Source organism: Tenebrio molitor, chromosome 4 (genome assembly GCF_963966145.1).
Source record: "Tenebrio molitor chromosome 4, icTenMoli1.1, whole genome shotgun sequence".
NCBI classification, from domain to species: domain Eukaryota; kingdom Metazoa; phylum Arthropoda; class Insecta; order Coleoptera; family Tenebrionidae; genus Tenebrio; species Tenebrio molitor.
Genome location: NC_091049.1, coordinates 5851289 through 5868786, shown reverse-complemented (window position 1 = coordinate 5868786; position 17498 = coordinate 5851289). Strand labels below are relative to the sequence as shown.

At 42.2% G+C, this 17498-nt stretch overlaps 4 protein-coding genes and 1 long non-coding RNA gene across 16 annotated transcripts in view; 2 read left to right on the top strand and 3 right to left on the bottom strand.

Annotated features, from left to right (window-relative positions):
- Positions 1 to 16: 16 nt before the first annotated feature.
- On the bottom strand, positions 17 to 7617 carry dsh (Segment polarity protein dishevelled). Of its 9 annotated transcripts, XR_011158590.1 has the most exons (11): positions 7457 to 7617; positions 7218 to 7287; positions 6978 to 7171; positions 6596 to 6928; positions 6356 to 6484; positions 6208 to 6311; positions 6047 to 6157; positions 5232 to 5720; positions 1446 to 1637; positions 699 to 772; positions 17 to 596 (listed from the first exon to the last, which is right to left on the bottom strand). XR_011158590.1 is itself a non-coding variant. In XM_069044496.1 (10 exons), exons 1-10 carry the CDS (start codon positions 7615 to 7617, stop codon positions 756 to 758), a joined length of 1800 nt encoding a protein of 599 aa, XP_068900597.1. In that variant the 3' UTR covers positions 17 to 755. The 9 variants fall into 9 exon arrangements, 7 of the variants coding, with proteins under 7 accessions (XP_068900597.1, XP_068900595.1, XP_068900598.1 ...); XR_011158591.1 differs by lacking the exon at positions 1446 to 1637; XM_069044496.1 differs by having other exon boundaries at positions 17 to 772.
- Positions 7618 to 7699: 82 nt separating this feature from the next.
- LOC138128302 (ell-associated factor Eaf-like) lies at positions 7700 to 9543 on the top strand. Of its 3 annotated transcripts, none has more exons than XM_069044517.1 (6): positions 7700 to 7827; positions 8240 to 8383; positions 8434 to 8526; positions 8574 to 8744; positions 8793 to 9027; positions 9076 to 9543. In XM_069044517.1, exons 2-6 carry the CDS (start codon positions 8287 to 8289, stop codon positions 9428 to 9430), a joined length of 951 nt encoding a protein of 316 aa, XP_068900618.1. In that variant the 5' UTR covers positions 7700 to 7827; positions 8240 to 8286; the 3' UTR covers positions 9431 to 9543. The 3 variants fall into 3 exon arrangements, with proteins under 3 accessions (XP_068900618.1, XP_068900616.1, XP_068900615.1); XM_069044515.1 differs by lacking the exon at positions 7700 to 7827 and adding an exon at positions 7932 to 8072; XM_069044514.1 differs by lacking the exon at positions 7700 to 7827 and adding an exon at positions 8008 to 8157.
- Positions 9484 to 14694, bottom strand: Chpf (Chondroitin polymerizing factor). Its single transcript, XM_069044488.1, has 6 exons — positions 13716 to 14694; positions 13512 to 13664; positions 13255 to 13461; positions 12495 to 13060; positions 9884 to 10116; positions 9484 to 9832 (listed from the first exon to the last, which is right to left on the bottom strand). Exons 1-6 carry the CDS (start codon positions 14499 to 14501, stop codon positions 9549 to 9551), a joined length of 2229 nt encoding a protein of 742 aa, XP_068900589.1. The 5' UTR covers positions 14502 to 14694; the 3' UTR covers positions 9484 to 9548.
- LOC138128305 (uncharacterized) lies at positions 11261 to 11823 on the top strand. The gene is made up of 2 exons (XR_011158593.1): positions 11261 to 11567; positions 11620 to 11823. It is a non-coding gene; the product is annotated as an uncharacterized lncRNA (long non-coding RNA).
- A 242-nt stretch (positions 14695 to 14936) lies between the features above and the next one.
- Positions 14937 to 17498, bottom strand: part of Fas3 (fasciclin 3) — a 92096-nt gene continuing 89534 nt past the window's right edge. The window contains exons 4-7 of one of the 2 annotated variants that reach the window (XM_069044506.1): positions 17157 to 17483; positions 16822 to 16935; positions 15616 to 15646; positions 14937 to 15487 (exon numbers count right to left, since the gene is read on the bottom strand). In XM_069044506.1, the coding sequence (XP_068900607.1) occupies positions 15169 to 15487; positions 15616 to 15646; positions 16822 to 16935; positions 17157 to 17483 (791 nt within the window). In that variant the 3' untranslated portion in view covers positions 14937 to 15168. Of the gene's footprint in view, positions 15488 to 15615; positions 15647 to 15721; positions 16624 to 16821; positions 16936 to 17156; positions 17484 to 17498 lie in introns of those variants that run through there. The other variant, XM_069044507.1, reaches the window with a different exon arrangement.

The window sequence follows — 17498 nt, the reverse complement described above, 5'->3', positions numbered from 1 at the left end:
ATGTCAAAGCGCAGTGTGGACTTGATTCACATAGATTTATTTCGGGTATGCCTTTTATTATTACATCTTATAACATTTTTCGGTCACACAAAAGATTTTTTTTTGTTTTTTTCTGGTTACACTTTTCCCTGTATGCTCCACAAAAATAACACAAACGATAACGAGTATAACTTATGCTAGTTGTACTAAATGCCAAAACAAATTACCCTGTAATAGCATCGTTTTAGATATCAATAAAATCTTTATTACAATAAAAAAAATATATCACAAAATAAAAATTACTTAAGTTTAACAGTAATATAAATAAGTTTTCGTTTGATAATAATAGTAATAGTAGTAATATGTAAAGACGTAATTATACAGAAGCACCTAAATATGGCAGTGTTACAACATTAAAAAAACAAAAACTCGAAATGAATACGACTTGTTGAAATGAGTGCTAACCTACGTACGTAACTGCACTAAATTCCCTAATAATACGAAATGAACTGTACATTAATAATACATTTACAAAGCAGTTATAAAATTACGTTCAGTATACGGTTGGAAGGGCTCTTAAGTTTGAGTAAACTGATAACTGACGACCCCCGTCTGATCTAAAAAACAAAAGAAAAATGACAACCATCGTCGGAGAGGAGTGGAGCGACGGAACTCAAAATGACGCTATCAAAAAAAAAACATGCCAGAACAGAACTTACCTCCGCTAATTATTCGCAAACATTGCAAAATTGTGTTTGTGGCTATTAATATTGCACTTAGAGGTAACTTAAAACTGAAATTAAATAATGAATTAGTGAAAAAATCATAAATCTCGATGGTTTTGATGGTTTTAATAAAAACACAACGAAAACCAAAATGGCAGTGGATGCATGCTTCATGCGACGCAGGTGGGCACAATACCAACAACTCTTTCAATTAAAAATAACTATATTTACAGTCAACATAATTAACTTAACCATTAATCTGAATTATTGTTTAAAAATACATACTGTTCTCCAAAGCGTTAATAATGTAAAAGTAACTACAAAAAAATAATAATAATAATTTACGGGATATAAAATTTTAAAAGCAAAACGACAGAATTAAAATAAAAAAACAAGGTTATTTACAATTAAAGTTCTCGGATTAGGAAAGCGGTGAGTGTGGGTGCGCGCGTCGCGACGAGTGTACTGGTGCCCCCGCGGCGGCCGACGTGGGACGGCCGCCGCGAGTCCGGCCCTGTGCTTTACCGTGTGGGAGGCTCCAAGCAAACGACTACTGCAGGCAAGTCAAAAAGTAAAAAATCGAGAGGAAGAGAATGAATTCCATACACACAGTGCGGCCTCTGCTCGACCGAAACGCAAGACAAAATAATAAATATTTTCTCCGTCATCCACCAACCTACATTACATCGACAAACATCTCACAAGGGTTTCCCATAGCTATCTTAAATGATTGTCTACTACCGGCAATGTCTTTGGATTGGGCTGCGACCTGGGTCCCGCTGCTCTGGTCCGAACCGTTCGAGGAGCCGTTCCCGTTTCCCGTCGCCATGGGCAGCGCCGAACGAGGACCCAACGATGTCAGGTCGCTGTCGGAGGCGCTGCTGTGGCCGGCCGCCGCGTCCTTCAGGTGGTCGGAGCCGTTCGATGATCCCCCTGCAAGATTTTTTCCTCCGTTCAAAAACTAAACCAAACAAATTGCTAGAAGGTGCGAGAGGAAACGACACTTTCCTCTTGGAAGACGGATTCTACCAAAGAGATGAGTGGCAGGTGATAAATGTCGATGACGACGACAGATATGAAAAGACGAAATGCAAAAAATACAAAAAACAAAATACGACTTTGACGTGAATCTGAAAATAAATATTTATGCAAACAATTAATTTTTGCAAGTGGGAAGTTTACACACACGAGCCCGGCCACGTATATCATTTTTTCCAACGTCGTTGTCTCTGCAAAATAAAATTACTGCCAAGAAGATAATTGATGAAACTTCAAAATACGAATCAGATGGCAAAAAAATAATTTCAAACAATTCCGCTATCATAACAGTAAATCTCATCTTTCCATTCAGTACAAATATGAGACCGGCGAAAATTATGTAACGACTTTTTTCCGTGAAGTAATTCTTCTTGTAAAACACAACCCAAAAACAATCGTACCAAGTCCATAAAAAAAACATTACGTAAGCGATACATTCAAGGTGATTCATTCGACGTCCTCGACAGAGTCGCAAATGAATTTTTAGATGCGGCTTGCATTTATCGCCATGCAACGTGCACATTTCGAAGGAATAAAACAAAAAAAAATAGGACTCCAATCAGGTGTGTATACAGGTTGAGACGCGACGAGAACTCTTATGTTCCCATTATCGGCACTTGAACGTTACGATAAATAAAAACAATCTATTCGGTGTCCTGTTAAAACTGGAATGTGACACGTGTTTTGTCAACAGTACTTGTGCAATTGAGTGGAATTATTACAACCTGCACGACAGATAAAGCTACTGTAAATTAGACGAAGTTAAAATATGTAGGTATTGCACTAATACCTACCTACGCATAATGCAAATATGATTAGAATAAAAATTACTTCGCGATGACAACAAATGTAGATCCCCTTTCCAGGAGTACATACTTTTGTTTGTCCTAGTGATGATTCTGCAAACTAATTTTAAAAAAATCTGACATACAAGGTCGATTACTTTGTTGTCGATATAGTAAGTTGCGAGGCTCAACTTGATGACTGTCAATAAAACAACATAAAAACACCCAAGTAAATAAACAATCATCAATTTAGATTCCTCAGAAGGTGAGACACAATCCATTCATGTTCACATTTATGAAACATTTGAATCAACCACTCCTTCTTTACAAGTGGGATGTTTATACACACGAGCGCGGCGAGCGTAAAAAAGTGCTTTGCGCCCAAGTTCCATTCATAATCTTTTGTGCTGGCACAGCTGTAATTGACATTTTACTGTGCGGCAATGGAAAGGAGAAAACTCTAGGGCTGCAGAAGATAAATGAGAAATCTAAGGCAAGAAAAAATAAATTAATTGTGACAAATCAATACATATTACCGAAAAACAATTATTATGTGTCCAATGTTATAAAACAAAAGGTGCTTTGTAAATACAGGGTCATTATAGCGTTGGTGGCGTAGTTGGATGTGCCGCAAGCCTCGGACATGAGTCAGACTAGTATCGCCGATAGGTGGCGATACTGGCGGTAGTGGAAATCTGTCTACTATGATAGTTTGTCTAACGTTGCGAGACTGGCAGCACATCCAAAATTTGTGTGGGTTTCTGTATTAAAAAAATGATAAAATGTGTTAAATTTAGGTTAGGGAAGTTTATTTATACAAATTTCGGTTGGTAAGGCTGCAAGTTCTGCAAAGTTGTATGATCTATTGACATTGATGAATTTGCAGTGAATTTGTAGTAAATTTGCAATGGCTTTGTCTGCAAATTTTTTGATATGTGAGGGAATTTCCATTTTGTTTAAATACGAGTTTGAATTTGAAATTCGAGCACTGACAGATTGACATTTGACATATTTAGTAATAATTTGAATACCAACATAATTTTGTTTAAGTAATACATATTTATTATTTTAATGATTAAAATACCGGGTGATCAAGAAGGACTGTTTAAGTTGGTAGTATAATTAAGAAATTTTTTTAATTCGGTTATTTATAACACTGCAACTGGATATATTTTGTTGGTTTATTTGACAAATATCTGATATAGATACAGCATTAACAACGACAAGCCACCAACAACCGGAAGTTACTCCTGTTATACGATTTAAAATACGATCCAGTGTTACCAACTTAAACAGTCCTTCTTGATCACCCCGTAGTTATTTGTACAACTAGTTATGAAAGTCATACTTTTTTTCACGAATTTGCAGATTGATTAACGAGGGCGTAGCCCGAGTTAATCAACCAAAGAAGTGAGGAAAAGAGACTTTCATAACGTGTTGTACACACTATTTTTTTTGCATATCGATGTAAGTTGAGAAATTTGGTCCAAAAGGATTTATGAAAAATTAAAAAAAAAAAAAAAAAAGGTATGCTTTGACGTGCTTTGACAATGATCTCCAAGGAAATGGAATAAAATGATGCAAAAAAGTACTGCTTTCATTACGATTTTTCGTGTAAAAAAGTGCCACTTTCCTTACGATATGCAAAAAAATATTTTTTGTTACAAAGGCAGTACAAAAAATGTTGTATTGTACTCTTGTAAAAACGCAATTGCTTTACTCACTCACACACAGCGCTCGACTTCGTCTCACGCCATATTACCGTTCGTAAAGCAACGGATCGTTTTCAACACTTGTAACATAAATCACTATTTCACAACTTTTGTTTAAAACTCGTTCAGAAGTTCAAAGTGGCACTTTTAGAGTCAAAGTAGAGCCGATACAGTTAATTTATTGATAGTGGGATTGTTACGTTGATGTAATGTGTCTTTTTACCCCTCGTGTAATTATTATCCTCGCTGTGTTCGTGCAATAAACTTACAGTCGAGATGAAAAGATGCGTTTTAGTCCCTTGCCACATAATATTCTCTCATTTCACGCTCATTTCAAATGCACAACATCGATTATTACTTTCTTTTAATAGTGGTGTAAAACATTATTTATAGAGCTTAAAATCCATTCGTTATCGAGGTATTAATTACGTCCGCGTTGCAACCATAAATTATTTTTTTTGAAAGAGTTATTTTCGTCAAAAACAACAAAAAAAAACGTTAATGACAAATACAATGCAAGGTTAAATAAATATACTTTTTTCCAGTGTTGCAGTCACACAGAAAACCACTAATACTCGTCGAAACAAAAGTCATTTACTCGCTTCAGGTGGAACATTTGAAAAACGTCACCGACACGATTGTGGAGTCAGAAAAATTCGAGTTGTTCGCGACGAACGAAAGTCGACTCGTTGATTGACCCGTACAATTGTATAACTGTCAAAATAAAAATAAGTCACGTGTGTCGACACTACGCGTATTCTGTTAATTCAAATAAACAAAATTTAACTTTAACAATGCACACGTGGTGTGTGCAGTTCTTTTACGTCGAAGGGTTCATCGTGACATCCGTCACTGGAGCACGAATCAATCTACGAATCGCCGTTATATTTCTGGACCTACCGCATTATCAAATTAATTCTGCGTGGGACAGTCTGTGAAAACTCGCAAGTGGTCGTTTTTAGATTAAAAAAAAAATAATAATAAAACCTTACCGCTTCCGCTCAAGACCGACTCCTCCCTGTTGTACCCATAGACCGTGTTCTCGCTGGCCGTGTAGAACGGCATAGGCATATACTCCAACGGATTGTACGTTCCGCTGTATGGCATGTAGTTCGGCACGTTGGGCAACGGCCCCACCGAATCCGTGTCGCCCTGTATCTTCAGGTTGCTCATCGCCGAACACAGATCGCCGAAGATGTAGTAACACTGTTCGGAGAACGTGATCTTGTTGACGGTGTGCCTTATGAAGCCGGCTTTGAGGAGGTGCGACGCGTACTTTCGGGCGTCCCGTCTCTCCTGGAAGCCTTCCACGTGGGTCAACAGCCAATCGATCATGTCCGTGCCGATGAAGGCGTTAGGTATCGTGATCTTGAGCCACATCCTGTCCCGTATCTCGAGGCCGCTGTCCGCTCGCTGCATCGCCTGCACCACCGTCGCCATCGGCGTGTTCACGTTCAGAGGCTCTTCCAGATCTGGAAAGCCTGCACGTGCAACGGCAAAGTTTATTTACGGCGACACGACTTCTCCTACGGTCACGGAGAGAAAAGCTCAATTCTTTCCACACAAAAAACACGCTTTTCATCCTCATTTCTCGATTTTTTCGCTGACACATTTCAAGTGTCATTTTCAAACTAGACTTTATTTTTAATTTTTCTTATGGTGGTACTTTCCATACGATTCTACCCGCATCAAAAAATCAAGTCACAACCCGTCACTTGTCATCAACTCAAACGTCAACAATAATTATTTAACGTTATTACGGGTGTTTTAAACTTTTCTCTCCTTTTACTTATTTAGAAAAACTCACGTTCGTTCGCTGGTATTGTGCTCGTAATAGATGTGCTGGAAACTGTAGAACTACTCGGCGGACGCGCCACCGGATCGCCCCTAACAGCCGCCGTATGTGCCACCCACGCCCCTAAACAAAACAAAATAGAAAACCCCCGAAAAATCTACCTCCACAATTACCTGGGTCTATGGGTCGGACCGGTTCAGTCCTAGGTATTGTGAAGTAACCCTTGGGATTTGGATCCCAACATTTGGCAACAACTAACTTGATAGGTCTGCAATGACTTACATTAAATTTAATTAAAACAACACAAACAGAAACACTAACCCCGGTTTTTGGACCACCTCCCTTAATACCCTAACAGCTTCATCGTTTGACATGTTTTCGAAATTCACGTCGTTCACTTGCAGAATCATGTCCCCTGGCTCTATTCTTCCGTCAAGCGCGACAGCCCCCCTACAGTTAAATTTAAAATCAACTAGGACGTTCCCAAAATTAAAAACAATTGTTTTTAATCTAATTAATTCCAATTTAGGTAATAATAAAATTGTTAATTAGCAAAATTACCCCTTCATGATTGATCCTACGTAAATCCCCCCGTCACCCCCCTTATTGCTCTGCCCTACTATCGATATCCCTAAGAAGTTGACAGTGTCCATGTTCAAGGTCACCGTGATGATGTTCAAGGACATGGTCGAATCGGTGATGCTCGAATACGACGACGTCCTCGACATGGCTTGGAGGCGTTGTTTCCGCCGCCGCTGGGGTCGCTTCCGTCCGGCGACGTGAAGCCTACTGACGCTGGAGCACTCAGACAACGCGGTGTGCCTTCCGGTCGTTTCAGATTGAAAACTTGTGGTTTCCAAGTCAGAACTGACTATGGATGCAGTCTCATATACTCTAAAAAGTGCGTTAGAAATGTCGAATTGTCAAGCGGTGAGGGTCGTACCTTGGAAGATGGCCATTGATTCGTGATGAGTATTTATGGTGCCTTCTGCCCTGCCTCGAACTGATTATGCTCTCGGTGTCGGTGCATATCGACTCGGGGGCTTGCGGGGGCAGCCGCTGTTCGGACTGGTGCGTGACGCTGTCGGTGCATTGCGAGCCCCCGTCCGACTGGTTGGAACCGTCGGCTGAAACCAGCTGAGAAGGGGGGTCAAGTCTGAACCGGTATCGCGAAAAAACTCACCCAACTCACTACCCGTCCGTTGAAACACGGCAAATGTGCACTGTCGTCGATGATTTCTTCTTTGACAACTCTGGAAATTAATTCAATCGTTAAATTTTTAATGATCCAAGCTGTCAAAACAAGATTGATGTGTTTACGGTGTGCGCTAATGGCCCCTCGGAAACCGTCAAAAGACCGCACCGGCACCTCGAAAATCGACGAAAGGGCGACATTTCGGCGGTTAACGAGTTGGAAATTACCCGAAATCGTCGTCCATAGACTTGAAAAAGAACTTGTAATTGGGGCGATTTAACACATTTTTAAAGTCAGCTAAGGTCACTTTTTCCGGTGATATTGGTATTTTCACTAAATACGGGGTCTCCTCGTCGTCTATGTGGTAAATTACTTTCGTTTCATCCATTATTTCCCTTTATTTTTCGAGAAAAACCACACAATTTGACAGGAGCAAAACACTTTAACACAACATGGCCGACATCATTAAAATCATCCCCACCCAATCAGAACTGGCGGCCCGAAATTACCCCAAAGGAGACTCAGTCCGCGCGAAGAGCTTCTTCACGCACATATAAGACTCCCATTTGCAAATTTTGTACGAAAATTTCAACAAGAAGTGAGTGACGGTCGAGGGAAATTCGTTGTTTTGATGAGGCAGCTCTCTATATTATCGACAGTCCCGATAACTTTGAAGCAAGCTTTTTTCATGAAATATCGGGGGTGTTTGGCTGATTTTGGGGGTTCGTAGGGTCGAAATAGTTCTAAATCGGGGATTGCACTGGTCGAATTTCGCGATTTTGGGAAAGTTTCGTGGGTTAGCCGAGTCGCACACCAGCTGTCAAAACTGTCAAATCCGTCAAAGTAGGTCAATATTTTACTTTTCAATACGTATGCTCATATGTTAGGGAATAATTCGATAAATTTAGGAAATCCGTCCGTGTTTCTGGTAGGCACTTGTAAAACTGGCGTGACCGCACCCCACGTGCCCTCGGCAGGGCCCCTTTAATACGAAAACCGTTCTTTTGCAGACGTTCCAACATTCTAACCAAACTTGACATGGACTAAAATCGAAAATATGGCAGAAAAACTGGGTCTAGGGAGCGAAGTGAGGCAGCTCAAGATCGGCCAAAGCTTCACCAATCCGAAATCATCGGCGTTTCACTCGATTAAATGTGAGTTTTGGAAATGGCGCCTTCCGAATGAATGCGCGCTGTCTTTTCAGATGATTTCAAGCCCGCCTCGGTCGACACCAACAAAATCGCCACCGTCGACGTCGGCAACAACCACCAAGTTACAGTTACCGTACCCCACTTAGGTAAATCGCGTGTCGAAGGCGGCACATGTCTAAAGTGTGCATTTCAGATGGCGCCGGGGTGCCCCAAACAGTATTCAAAGGTTCGCAACGGCCTTACCAAAAAGAGTGCGTGCTCATCATTGACCGAGTCACGGGTGAAATTACTTTAGAGAAATTAGCGTGTAATATTCAAGTGAAAAAGACAAGAAGTGAGTCGGCTAAACTGCCACTGCCCCAAGGTGAGTCTGACGCGACCACGGGCGCGGTGTTTCACCGGTTGCTTTCAGAGAGGCTGAGTCAAGTCAACGACAGGTCCGGGACGACGTCCAACCTCTCGTCGAGATCGCAGACGCCCCCCATAGGTCAACGCATCTCGCACAAGACGAAAGTGACCAGCGGCAGTCGACGACCCGACAGACCCATCACACACCTGGTGCCAAAACACTCCCCGTTGCACGCGAGCCCTAGTTACCCTTCGCCTAATCACCACAAGAGCCCCAAGCGCGACACGCACATTAACGAGTAAGTCCACGATCGCCCGACCGACTCTGTTTAAGATTTTGTTTGCAGAACACACAACCCGAGCACTCTGGCTAGTTTGCCGATGATCGGCATCGACGACTTCGACTTGCCCCAGTCGAGCTCGTGCCCGCCCCCGAGCTCGACCACCCAGCCGAACCCCACCGACAAGTCCCCCTCCATGTTTCCGATCTCGGACCTGGAGAACGGCGTCGACGAGATGAGCGACTCGTCGTCGTCGAGCAGCGACAGCGACTCGGACACCGACCCCGACAACACAGTCATCAACAAGTTCAGCAAAACGAACGGCCACCACAGCAACGGAACCTCATCATCGACGAAGATAAACACGCATCTCTTGAACGAAGACCTATGTCTGTCCGAGTCGGGGTCGGACTCGGACTGATCACCCACAAGTGAACGGCGATGTTTATAAAGGAAATAACGATAATTAAAACATTTGTTACATGAATATTATATTATGTATGATATTGATAAAATACATACTGCAATCTTAAAGCGCGTTAATTCGGGGACAGTTCCACGATTTGATTCTCGCGGGACAAGAGCAGCCGCCCCAGCTGCAAGGAGCTCCCTACGAACAAGTTGCACCGAGAGGGGTCGCGCTCTTCGTGGTATTTCACCTTGAGGCCCATCTCGGTGGCGCGCATGGCGTGCAGATCTGCCCCGAACTCGACGAACATCTCGAAGATGCCTCCTCCGACACTCTTGTATTGGTCCGACAACACATCGGCGATGTCATTGTCCACCCTCACTATCGGTAATCTCTTGTGGTGCTGTTTCCGAGCTGAAAATCACCCCGACAATAACTGTTTTTCGCCTCTTCTTTCTGCATTACCTGCGACGTAATCTTTGCCGTAAAACGAGACATATTTGTAATCTTCTTTGTCAAAATGTCCGTTATATTTGTGCACTTCCAGATTGGGCTGTTGTGATACCTTGGGGTTGTACTGTCTGAAGGGAATGGGACTGAAAATCTGGAAGTTGGGGATTGTGTTCATCCGCACCCTGTTCAAGAAGTCGCTGGTGATGTTCGCATGGACGTCCAGGATCAAAACGAGACTCTCCAATCTACAAAATGACGTTTCATGTTTACTATTTTTTGTCATTTGCAAAACTTGTGTTACATAACATATTTATTCTTGGGAGGATTTGTCGCATTGCTTAAAAAAAATTGTTTTTGTAAAGTTGTCGAAAAAGTGATGGCCTAGGGGTACTCGGAATGATCGGAATAACTGGCGCAAGTTTCGTAGAATTCGTTTGATCATGACATGGTCGCGTGGTAGCCTTGTAAAAGAAGCTGTGCTGGAAGCAACTGAAGAATCAAGGTCAAGTTGTATCCGGATCGTCGCTTGATGGATTATCCTTCCGACAGGAAGTCAAAGAGTGGGGTGGGCATTCCTCAACAGCTCTTGACCTATAAAATGGGCGTTCAGGATGTCACCATCAAGTTCACCAACAAAACGATCAGACGGAAGTCACGTAATTAGGATGTTTTTAATGTAGTCGAGCTGAGGAATTATAACGATTTTTTCAACGCAAATATATTATTACATGAGCAAAACACGTGTTTTATTAAACAAAAAAACAGAAATAAGTGTTGAAAATAACAATAATTTTCAGTTGGTAGCACTGTCGAGGATTTTGGAGTGTCTAAAACTCTTACAATTTGTCTCGGGGCTGTGGCTTACGTAAAAAGACTTTTGGAACAACAATTCTTCTAAAGACAAACTTGATTTTAATATTGATTTTCGATTAACGAGGAAATTTTGGAAAATCCGCAGAGGGCGTCACTTCTCCAATAACGTTCTGCAGATGTTGTCCATCGTATAAAGTGTATAGACAAATGTTGCATATTCTTGTTCTGAGAGTATTTATTTATTCTTTAAATATAAAAACATATCGCTCTATTGTTATCAACAATGTGGCCATTGTGACTTGAGTTTCAGTAGACTTGAAGATTTCAAGTCAACAAATGAGTAAATGGAGTTAGTGAAACACTGCGAGCCCTTTTTATAATTAAGGATTTCAATCGAAGAAACATCTTGGGAGTAACAGAGTGAAGAACGGCTCTGTTGGTTTCATAGCAGAACAAATAGTGAGTGGAAAAATCAAAGTAAAATAACACACATTACTACATGTTCCAGGAGCTATAAATTTTAAATAACCCAATAAAAATCTTTAATTATGGATAATGTACTACAGTAGTCTTGAAGACAAGAGAGGCGCTAACATTTTCTTGTTTTAGTTGTCTTTGTCCTGTGAGAGTGATAATATCTCTTGATCGGTTGTCACAACAGGATGTATGCACGATCAAGTAGGTATACATGTCATTTGAATTAAATTCTCTTCGTTTTATCATGGAGGTAATGTCATTATTTTGTGTTAAAATTAGTCCAAAAATCCCGTGATACGGCGTGTAATGTGTATTTTTGAAAAACAACATGACTTGACTTGTGAATCAGTCACCAAGGCAAAGAAATTACCAGAAGTGGGTTGTCGTCATTTAAACTGAGCTCCAGGTATGTACCCCATTTTGTAGGGTCGAGTTAAATACAAAAACGCTTGCTTTAGGAATGGAAACAACGATTTAAAGATTCTCGAATATTGAACTCAAGTCGGTTTACAGTCAAGAAATGTTTGAATTTCGTAACTTATGTGATGACGTCATCAAAAGCACCACATACCAGAGAATTCAACGAATTTGTCCTCTTTTTTTTGTGATGAAAGTGGAAGTGACTCTAGAGTAAGATTGTTAAATAACATCGTATCTCAGTTGCAGTTTGTATAAAAAGTTTGCTGCCACCTGTTATTATCATATATTATGATCTTACTGAATGAAAATTTTAAAGTACAGTACGAGCAATAAATTTTGGTCGTCAAGGTCATTCTTTGACGCAAACGAAAATGCTCCATTGTAAAACAGCCGTAAATATCATAACCTATAATCATGTTGTATGACATTAATTGTCATTTTTTTTCCTCATTTTTTTGACACTTGACATGGGCATAATCAGGCAGGGAATCTAACCAAATTTTGAAATGACATTGACGACCAAAATTTATTGCTCGCGACAGTACATAAAAGCAAAAAATTCCTTTGGCTCATGGAAAAGGAAAACGAAAATTTGTCAATTGTGCAAGTCGATCACAGAAACAACTTTCATTTTCAGATCTAGCGCACATTTGGAAGCTGACCATGAAAAACAAAATTCGATCGTAAATTGACTCGGACAATCGTAAACAAAATTATTCTTAAGTGTTTTTTTTTTAACTTTACCGTAACATGGCCCCATAAGCAATGAACGAGAAGCTTTTCTTAATTACATGAGACATAATTCTTACTGACTGATTTGTTCCACTTTCAGTTGCATCAATCTACGACTCAAAGGTTGTTGTTCACAGCTACCTCTACTCTCAATATCTTTTGATTGGTATTTGTTACTGACCCGATTTTCTTTAGGGCCAGATCCGCGACAGCAAAATCCAACACTTTGTGGTCCTCCATCTTCAACACGCCCGACCAAGTTGGCAACCTGATTGACACCCACGCCATCTTCACGTCTTCACTCTTGTACTTGTTGGTCGTTTTCGTGGCGTAACTTTTGATCTCGTAGAACACATCTGCGGTCCCTTTATTGATCGATTCAGCCTGGTACAGCAGCGCCAACATCAGGAAGGTCTTCTCTTTGCGGTCCATTATTGTGGTAGCGTAACCCTGGAGAAATTCCAACGCCAATTCGATTTCGTCCTCTTGCACGGGCAGGACGATTGTGACTCGGGAGTTTTCGGTGACGTAGGGCACCGGTACGAACTCCACTTTGCCCAGAGGTTTGCACACCTCGAACCGTTTCACCACCTCTTTGCCGGTGGTGAGGTCGCGGAAGCCCAAGTCGAGGGTGTAGTCCATCCCGCGGCTCAGGTCAAAGGTGCGGTAACCGTTGACGAGCCGGCGGTACTGGAATTTTTTCTCGTTTCCCGACTGGAATTTCACTTTCACGTCTTCTATAACATTCTGCAAAAAATAAAACTCAAGGTGGAAATCAATCACATCATTTTTTGGCTTGAATGCATTTTATACGCCGACTTTTTACGATTAACAAAACAACAGTACATATAGCGATAAAGTCGGTATTACAGGTTACTGTAATTTGTTGACCTTATGGGTATTTTACCAGCGGGTCAGCTCACACCGCAAGCGTCTTTTACCTCAATGTCTCGCAGATCTGCCGTTGTGTGACGTTTTATGTTAGTGAAGTCATCAGGGAAGTACATGTGAGTCATGTTGAAATAAAACTGTCTCGGGAGGTCGAAACGCGTGGCGGGCTTCGCCCCAGGTCTCTGTCCTGGGGGCCAACTCTCCGTCAAATCTTCAGACAACGAATCAATTTCCTTTTTGACAGCTGCAAGTCTTTGCTGAAACAAACAGATCAAACTAGAATGGTGACAATTTGGCAGAAAATCACCTTCAAAAAGTACGCGTTGAGCAAATAAAAATTGTCACCCTGTAGAATCGGATGTACAGTTATGGCACTGTTAAATTCGTCCCTCATGGTCAGCTCTAGGAGATGCTGACTAAATTCGAAATGTTTCAATTTGAAGGTTTCATATTGTTGTCCCTAAAGACAAAATAATCAGCTGTGAATGTTTTCTTTTGTTTTATTTTTTACTTGAAGGGCCCCTTGGCACGTCAGACCGATGCTGTGGTGGACACATCGGCCGATATTCTCGCTGTGATCCTCCGAAATCGCGTTCATCACGCACCAGTCCAGGTGGTCTCGCACGGCTTTGACCACAGAGTTGCTCAGAATTATTCCAGCGTCCAGATTACAATAAGAACCATCTGTTACGGGACTCCCCAGATAAACGTCCATGCTCACGCTGATCTTCTTCACCATGTCGTTCAACTTGTGCGCGTTGATAAACGTGTAATCGTTCGCCAGGAAGTAGTAGTCGTAATCTTGCGCAAAGTTGTCTCCAATGTATTTGAAAACTTGAAATGGTCTGTACTTTGCTCTGGTGTCCGTGAACCCCACCAGTCCAGTCAGATTGAACTTGCTCTTCAACTTGTACTGGGCCGTGATAAAAAATTTGATCTGGTCGACTAGGTGACCGATTGTCTTGTTCAGATGTACAGCTTGACTGTTGACCTTCTCCTCGGAACTGAAAACTCCCACAAAAAGCTTCTCGCGTATCCCCAATTCAGTTGAGTAGTACCGAGGCCTGATCAGCTTGGTTTTCTTCGGGGTCGCACTCGATTTCTTCGGGGGGTTCACCAAAGGGGCCGGTTTGTTTCTGACGGTGGCTTCGTTTCTGGGATTCCGCGATAACTCGTTTTTGGAGGTGCACACGGGTTCCAAAGTATCCGACAACAACGACGATAAATACAAACCGATCAAGATCCCCAGAATTACATAGATGTTGCTCGAAAAGACTCTCGACACTGTTTTGAACATTTTGAGGTTAGGTCGAGGTTTCGACGCGGAAATTAACACAAACACATTTATAAATGATCGCACACGATTTGTCAAGACTTGTTATTGGCCAAACTTGACAAAATTGGCACTCATCCAGCTACTCTCATTATGTTGACCTTTACTTCCATCGTTTTTGAGGTTATAAAATATGGGAACTACTTTATCGACTTTGACACTTGATTTATGGAAAAACAGTTCAGCGGATGCTTTCACCGGAAATAAATTGTTCACAGGATCTTCGTGAAAACTAAAAGAATCAAACAGTCTTTGTTTTTTTTTAACGTTTGCATGCGCTGCTGTGACAGTTAAACGTCAATTAATATCCCACTTTCAAAACGCATTTACTTTTTCTTCATTTTTTTTTATTTGTGTGATTCGAGGGTAAACTGGTCGCAAAGAAAACACCAAAGGCAGTTATCTCACTCCATTTTATTTAAAATTGTCAAAAATATATAAAAAAAATCTCTAAAATAATAAGTACATCAAGTGACTAACCTTATAGATCTATGGACGAATCTCTTTGAGTCAAGTGCGCTCACTTAAAAAAACTACAAGCTAAAAGTGACACGAGTCATGTCGAGTTTAGAGAATTTGTACAAAACAATTGCACTTGTAGGCATTGCTAACTAGAACATGTCCACTCCTGTTACGACTTGTTGTCCGCGTCTTGAGGCGTGTAGACGATCTCGGCGTACTCGGTCTTGTCGTCGTCGTCCTTCACCAACGGCTTGACCCCACCGGGACTGACCAGGTCCAACTCGGCGTAGACTAAACCTTCTTTCGGTTCGTCGTCCCTGTCGGGGGCCCCTTCGAGCGGCGCCTTCACATCGTCGTCCACCTTCTTTGGCTCCATATCTTCGGTTGACGCCACCTTGTCTTTGTTCTTCTTGAAGAACTGGGTCAGTTTGATGGGGGAGAAGTGGCGGGTGTCGCGGTGGCGCACGTCGGCGCTCTCGGTGTCGCTCCTGCACAAAATGCCAATGAGAGGGAGCGGTTGACGTTTGAACGATCGGAGAGTGGCAAGCCGAGACATGACAGATTGCGTCTGAGATTGATCCAGACGCGTTAGAGAAATGTCAAAAAGAGTACTTACGATTCGCCCAAGTTTCTGGTGTCCGGAGAGTCTGTAACGAAGAGAAATTGTAAACAAGGGTTCGCGTCACATGACTGCAACTAATTGGAGCGACTGAAACGACCGATTATCAGATAAATTTATTTATAAAACAATTTTATAATTATCGTTCAACTTATTTCTATAATATTTAAGTACATATAACATACAAAATTTTTACATTAATATCATACTTTATCTTTTTAATCTTAACATATCTATAAAGAGCATATTAATTTTATTCCGTAACAATAGTGGAAGTGAGTTTCTGATAGAACGAATCGGAAACGGGAATGCAAATAAATAAGATATGGAATGCGAACTAAGCTAAGACATGTAAAAAAATAAACTAATTATTGTCTTATATTACATAAAAATATACACTAAAATTATAAAAATATGTGTAAATGTAAAATAGCATTCAGCGGCAGTCCCACGGACGGGGGTGTCGCCTGGAGGTGCGCCCCCGTCCGCCACCCTCATTTTGATTGCATTATGGCAGTAAAAATTTCATTAATACTTTCAATGACACTTTTTACACGAACTAAATGAGTATTTGAGTGATTCAGGAGTGAGATCGGCATCGTGAGAGAGAAATTGAGCTCGATCACAACCCGACAGCGGCGCCATCTTTACATCACAGTTATTTAAAACTACAAGAGAGGGCGCCCCGTCGTTTAAGGTAAACACAATCGAAATGTCACGACAATCCACGTATTTACATCTAGTAGCTGTGTGTGTGGGGGGAGGGAACCTATCAGATCTAACAGCAGTCGTACCAACATAACGAAAAATTCAAAAATCAAGTCCTATCACCCGCCGATTAAACGGCCGTGTTGATCTTCTTCTCGTCCTTCTTGGCGTCGTTGCCGTTGATGTACTCCTGGGAGACCTGGTGGTGGGGGTTGTCGACGCCGTCCCCGCTGACGCCATCGGCGGTGACGTGGTGGCTGCTGTCGCCCGTCGTGTAGTCGATCACTGTGGCGCCATCTACAACGGACAAGAACTAACTAGGCGAACGAGGCAACACACCGACATGCAACCGACCACCATGCACTAGGTAAACTAGGATTAAGGATATTTTGCCTCCCGCCCTACCGATCAGCTTTTGTTTCGCGGTCACATCGATCACAACAATTAATTGCAGCCGTTTCACGGTCGACTAACGGGACGGACAACCACACTTACCGCTGAAGCACCATCTACCGGTCACCTTGGCGAACACCAGGATGAACACCAGCAAGATCACCACCATGACGGAGATCACGATGCCGATGATGCCGCCGATTCCCAGCTCGATCCCTGCGGAAATGGAGAAATTAGAGAGTGCGCTCGGTGGGGGCGGCGCGCAGGTGACATTGCTTACCGTACAGCTTGGTTTGGTGCAAGAACTTGTGAAAGCCTACCAAGCAGCATGAAATACCAAAGCATTTTATAACATCTCCAATTTAACTGTGTGCACCCGATTTAACAACATCGATTTTGGTTGGTAGTACCAGATTTCGATTGCGTATTATTATTACCTTCCGGTTCCGGACTCGTGGAGATTTTGATGGTGTACTGCTGGTCCCCCATGTCGTTGTAGGCCCTCAGCACGTACACCTTCTCCGTGTCGCGTTTGTTGATGGCCGCGATCCTCAAGCTGATGTCGTACCGTCCGTTACCCATGTCCTTCACGGTCTCAGCTTCGATCCGTCCGGTCTGGTCGTTCTCATTCTCCTTGATCCTCTCGCTCCCGATGTCCCACTCGATGTGGGGTTTGGGATTGGCCTCCACGACCACAGTGATCAACCCAGGTTGTCCCACCGTGTACCCGAACTTGTCGAGTTCTCCTTGCGGCAGAGGCGCGTCTAGAAGTCGACTCT

What these genes read in the sequence shown, in the direction of transcription:
- Chpf (XM_069044488.1), bottom strand. Translation starts at nt 14,501, where the DNA reads ATGTTCAAAACAGTGTCGAGAGTCTTTTCGAGCAACATCTATGTAATT. An exon ending in CGTGCCAAGGGGCCCTTCAA is followed by an intron (nt 13,665 to 13,715) that starts GTAAAAAATAAA and finishes TTTTGTCTTTAG; the next exon opens with GGACAACAATATGAAACCTT. An exon ending in CAGATCTGCGAGACATTGAG is followed by an intron (nt 13,061 to 13,254) that starts GTAAAAGACGCT and finishes TATTTTTTGCAG; the next exon opens with AATGTTATAGAAGACGTGAA.
- dsh (XM_069044490.1), bottom strand. Translation starts at nt 7,617, where the DNA reads ATGGATGAAACGAAAGTAATTTACCACATAGACGACGAGGAGACCCCG. An exon ending in TCTATGGACGACGATTTCGG is followed by an intron (nt 7,288 to 7,456) that starts GTAATTTCCAAC and finishes ATTAATTTCCAG; the next exon opens with AGTTGTCAAAGAAGAAATCA. An exon ending in GGTCCGACCCATAGACCCAG is followed by an intron (nt 6,158 to 6,207) that starts GTAATTGTGGAG and finishes TGTTTTGTTTAG; the next exon opens with GGGCGTGGGTGGCACATACG.
- LOC138128302 (XM_069044517.1), top strand. Translation starts at nt 8,287, where the DNA reads ATGGCAGAAAAACTGGGTCTAGGGAGCGAAGTGAGGCAGCTCAAGATC. An exon ending in AGTTACCGTACCCCACTTAG is followed by an intron (nt 8,527 to 8,573) that starts GTAAATCGCGTG and finishes TGTGCATTTCAG; the next exon opens with ATGGCGCCGGGGTGCCCCAA. An exon ending in TAAACTGCCACTGCCCCAAG is followed by an intron (nt 8,745 to 8,792) that starts GTGAGTCTGACG and finishes GGTTGCTTTCAG; the next exon opens with AGAGGCTGAGTCAAGTCAAC.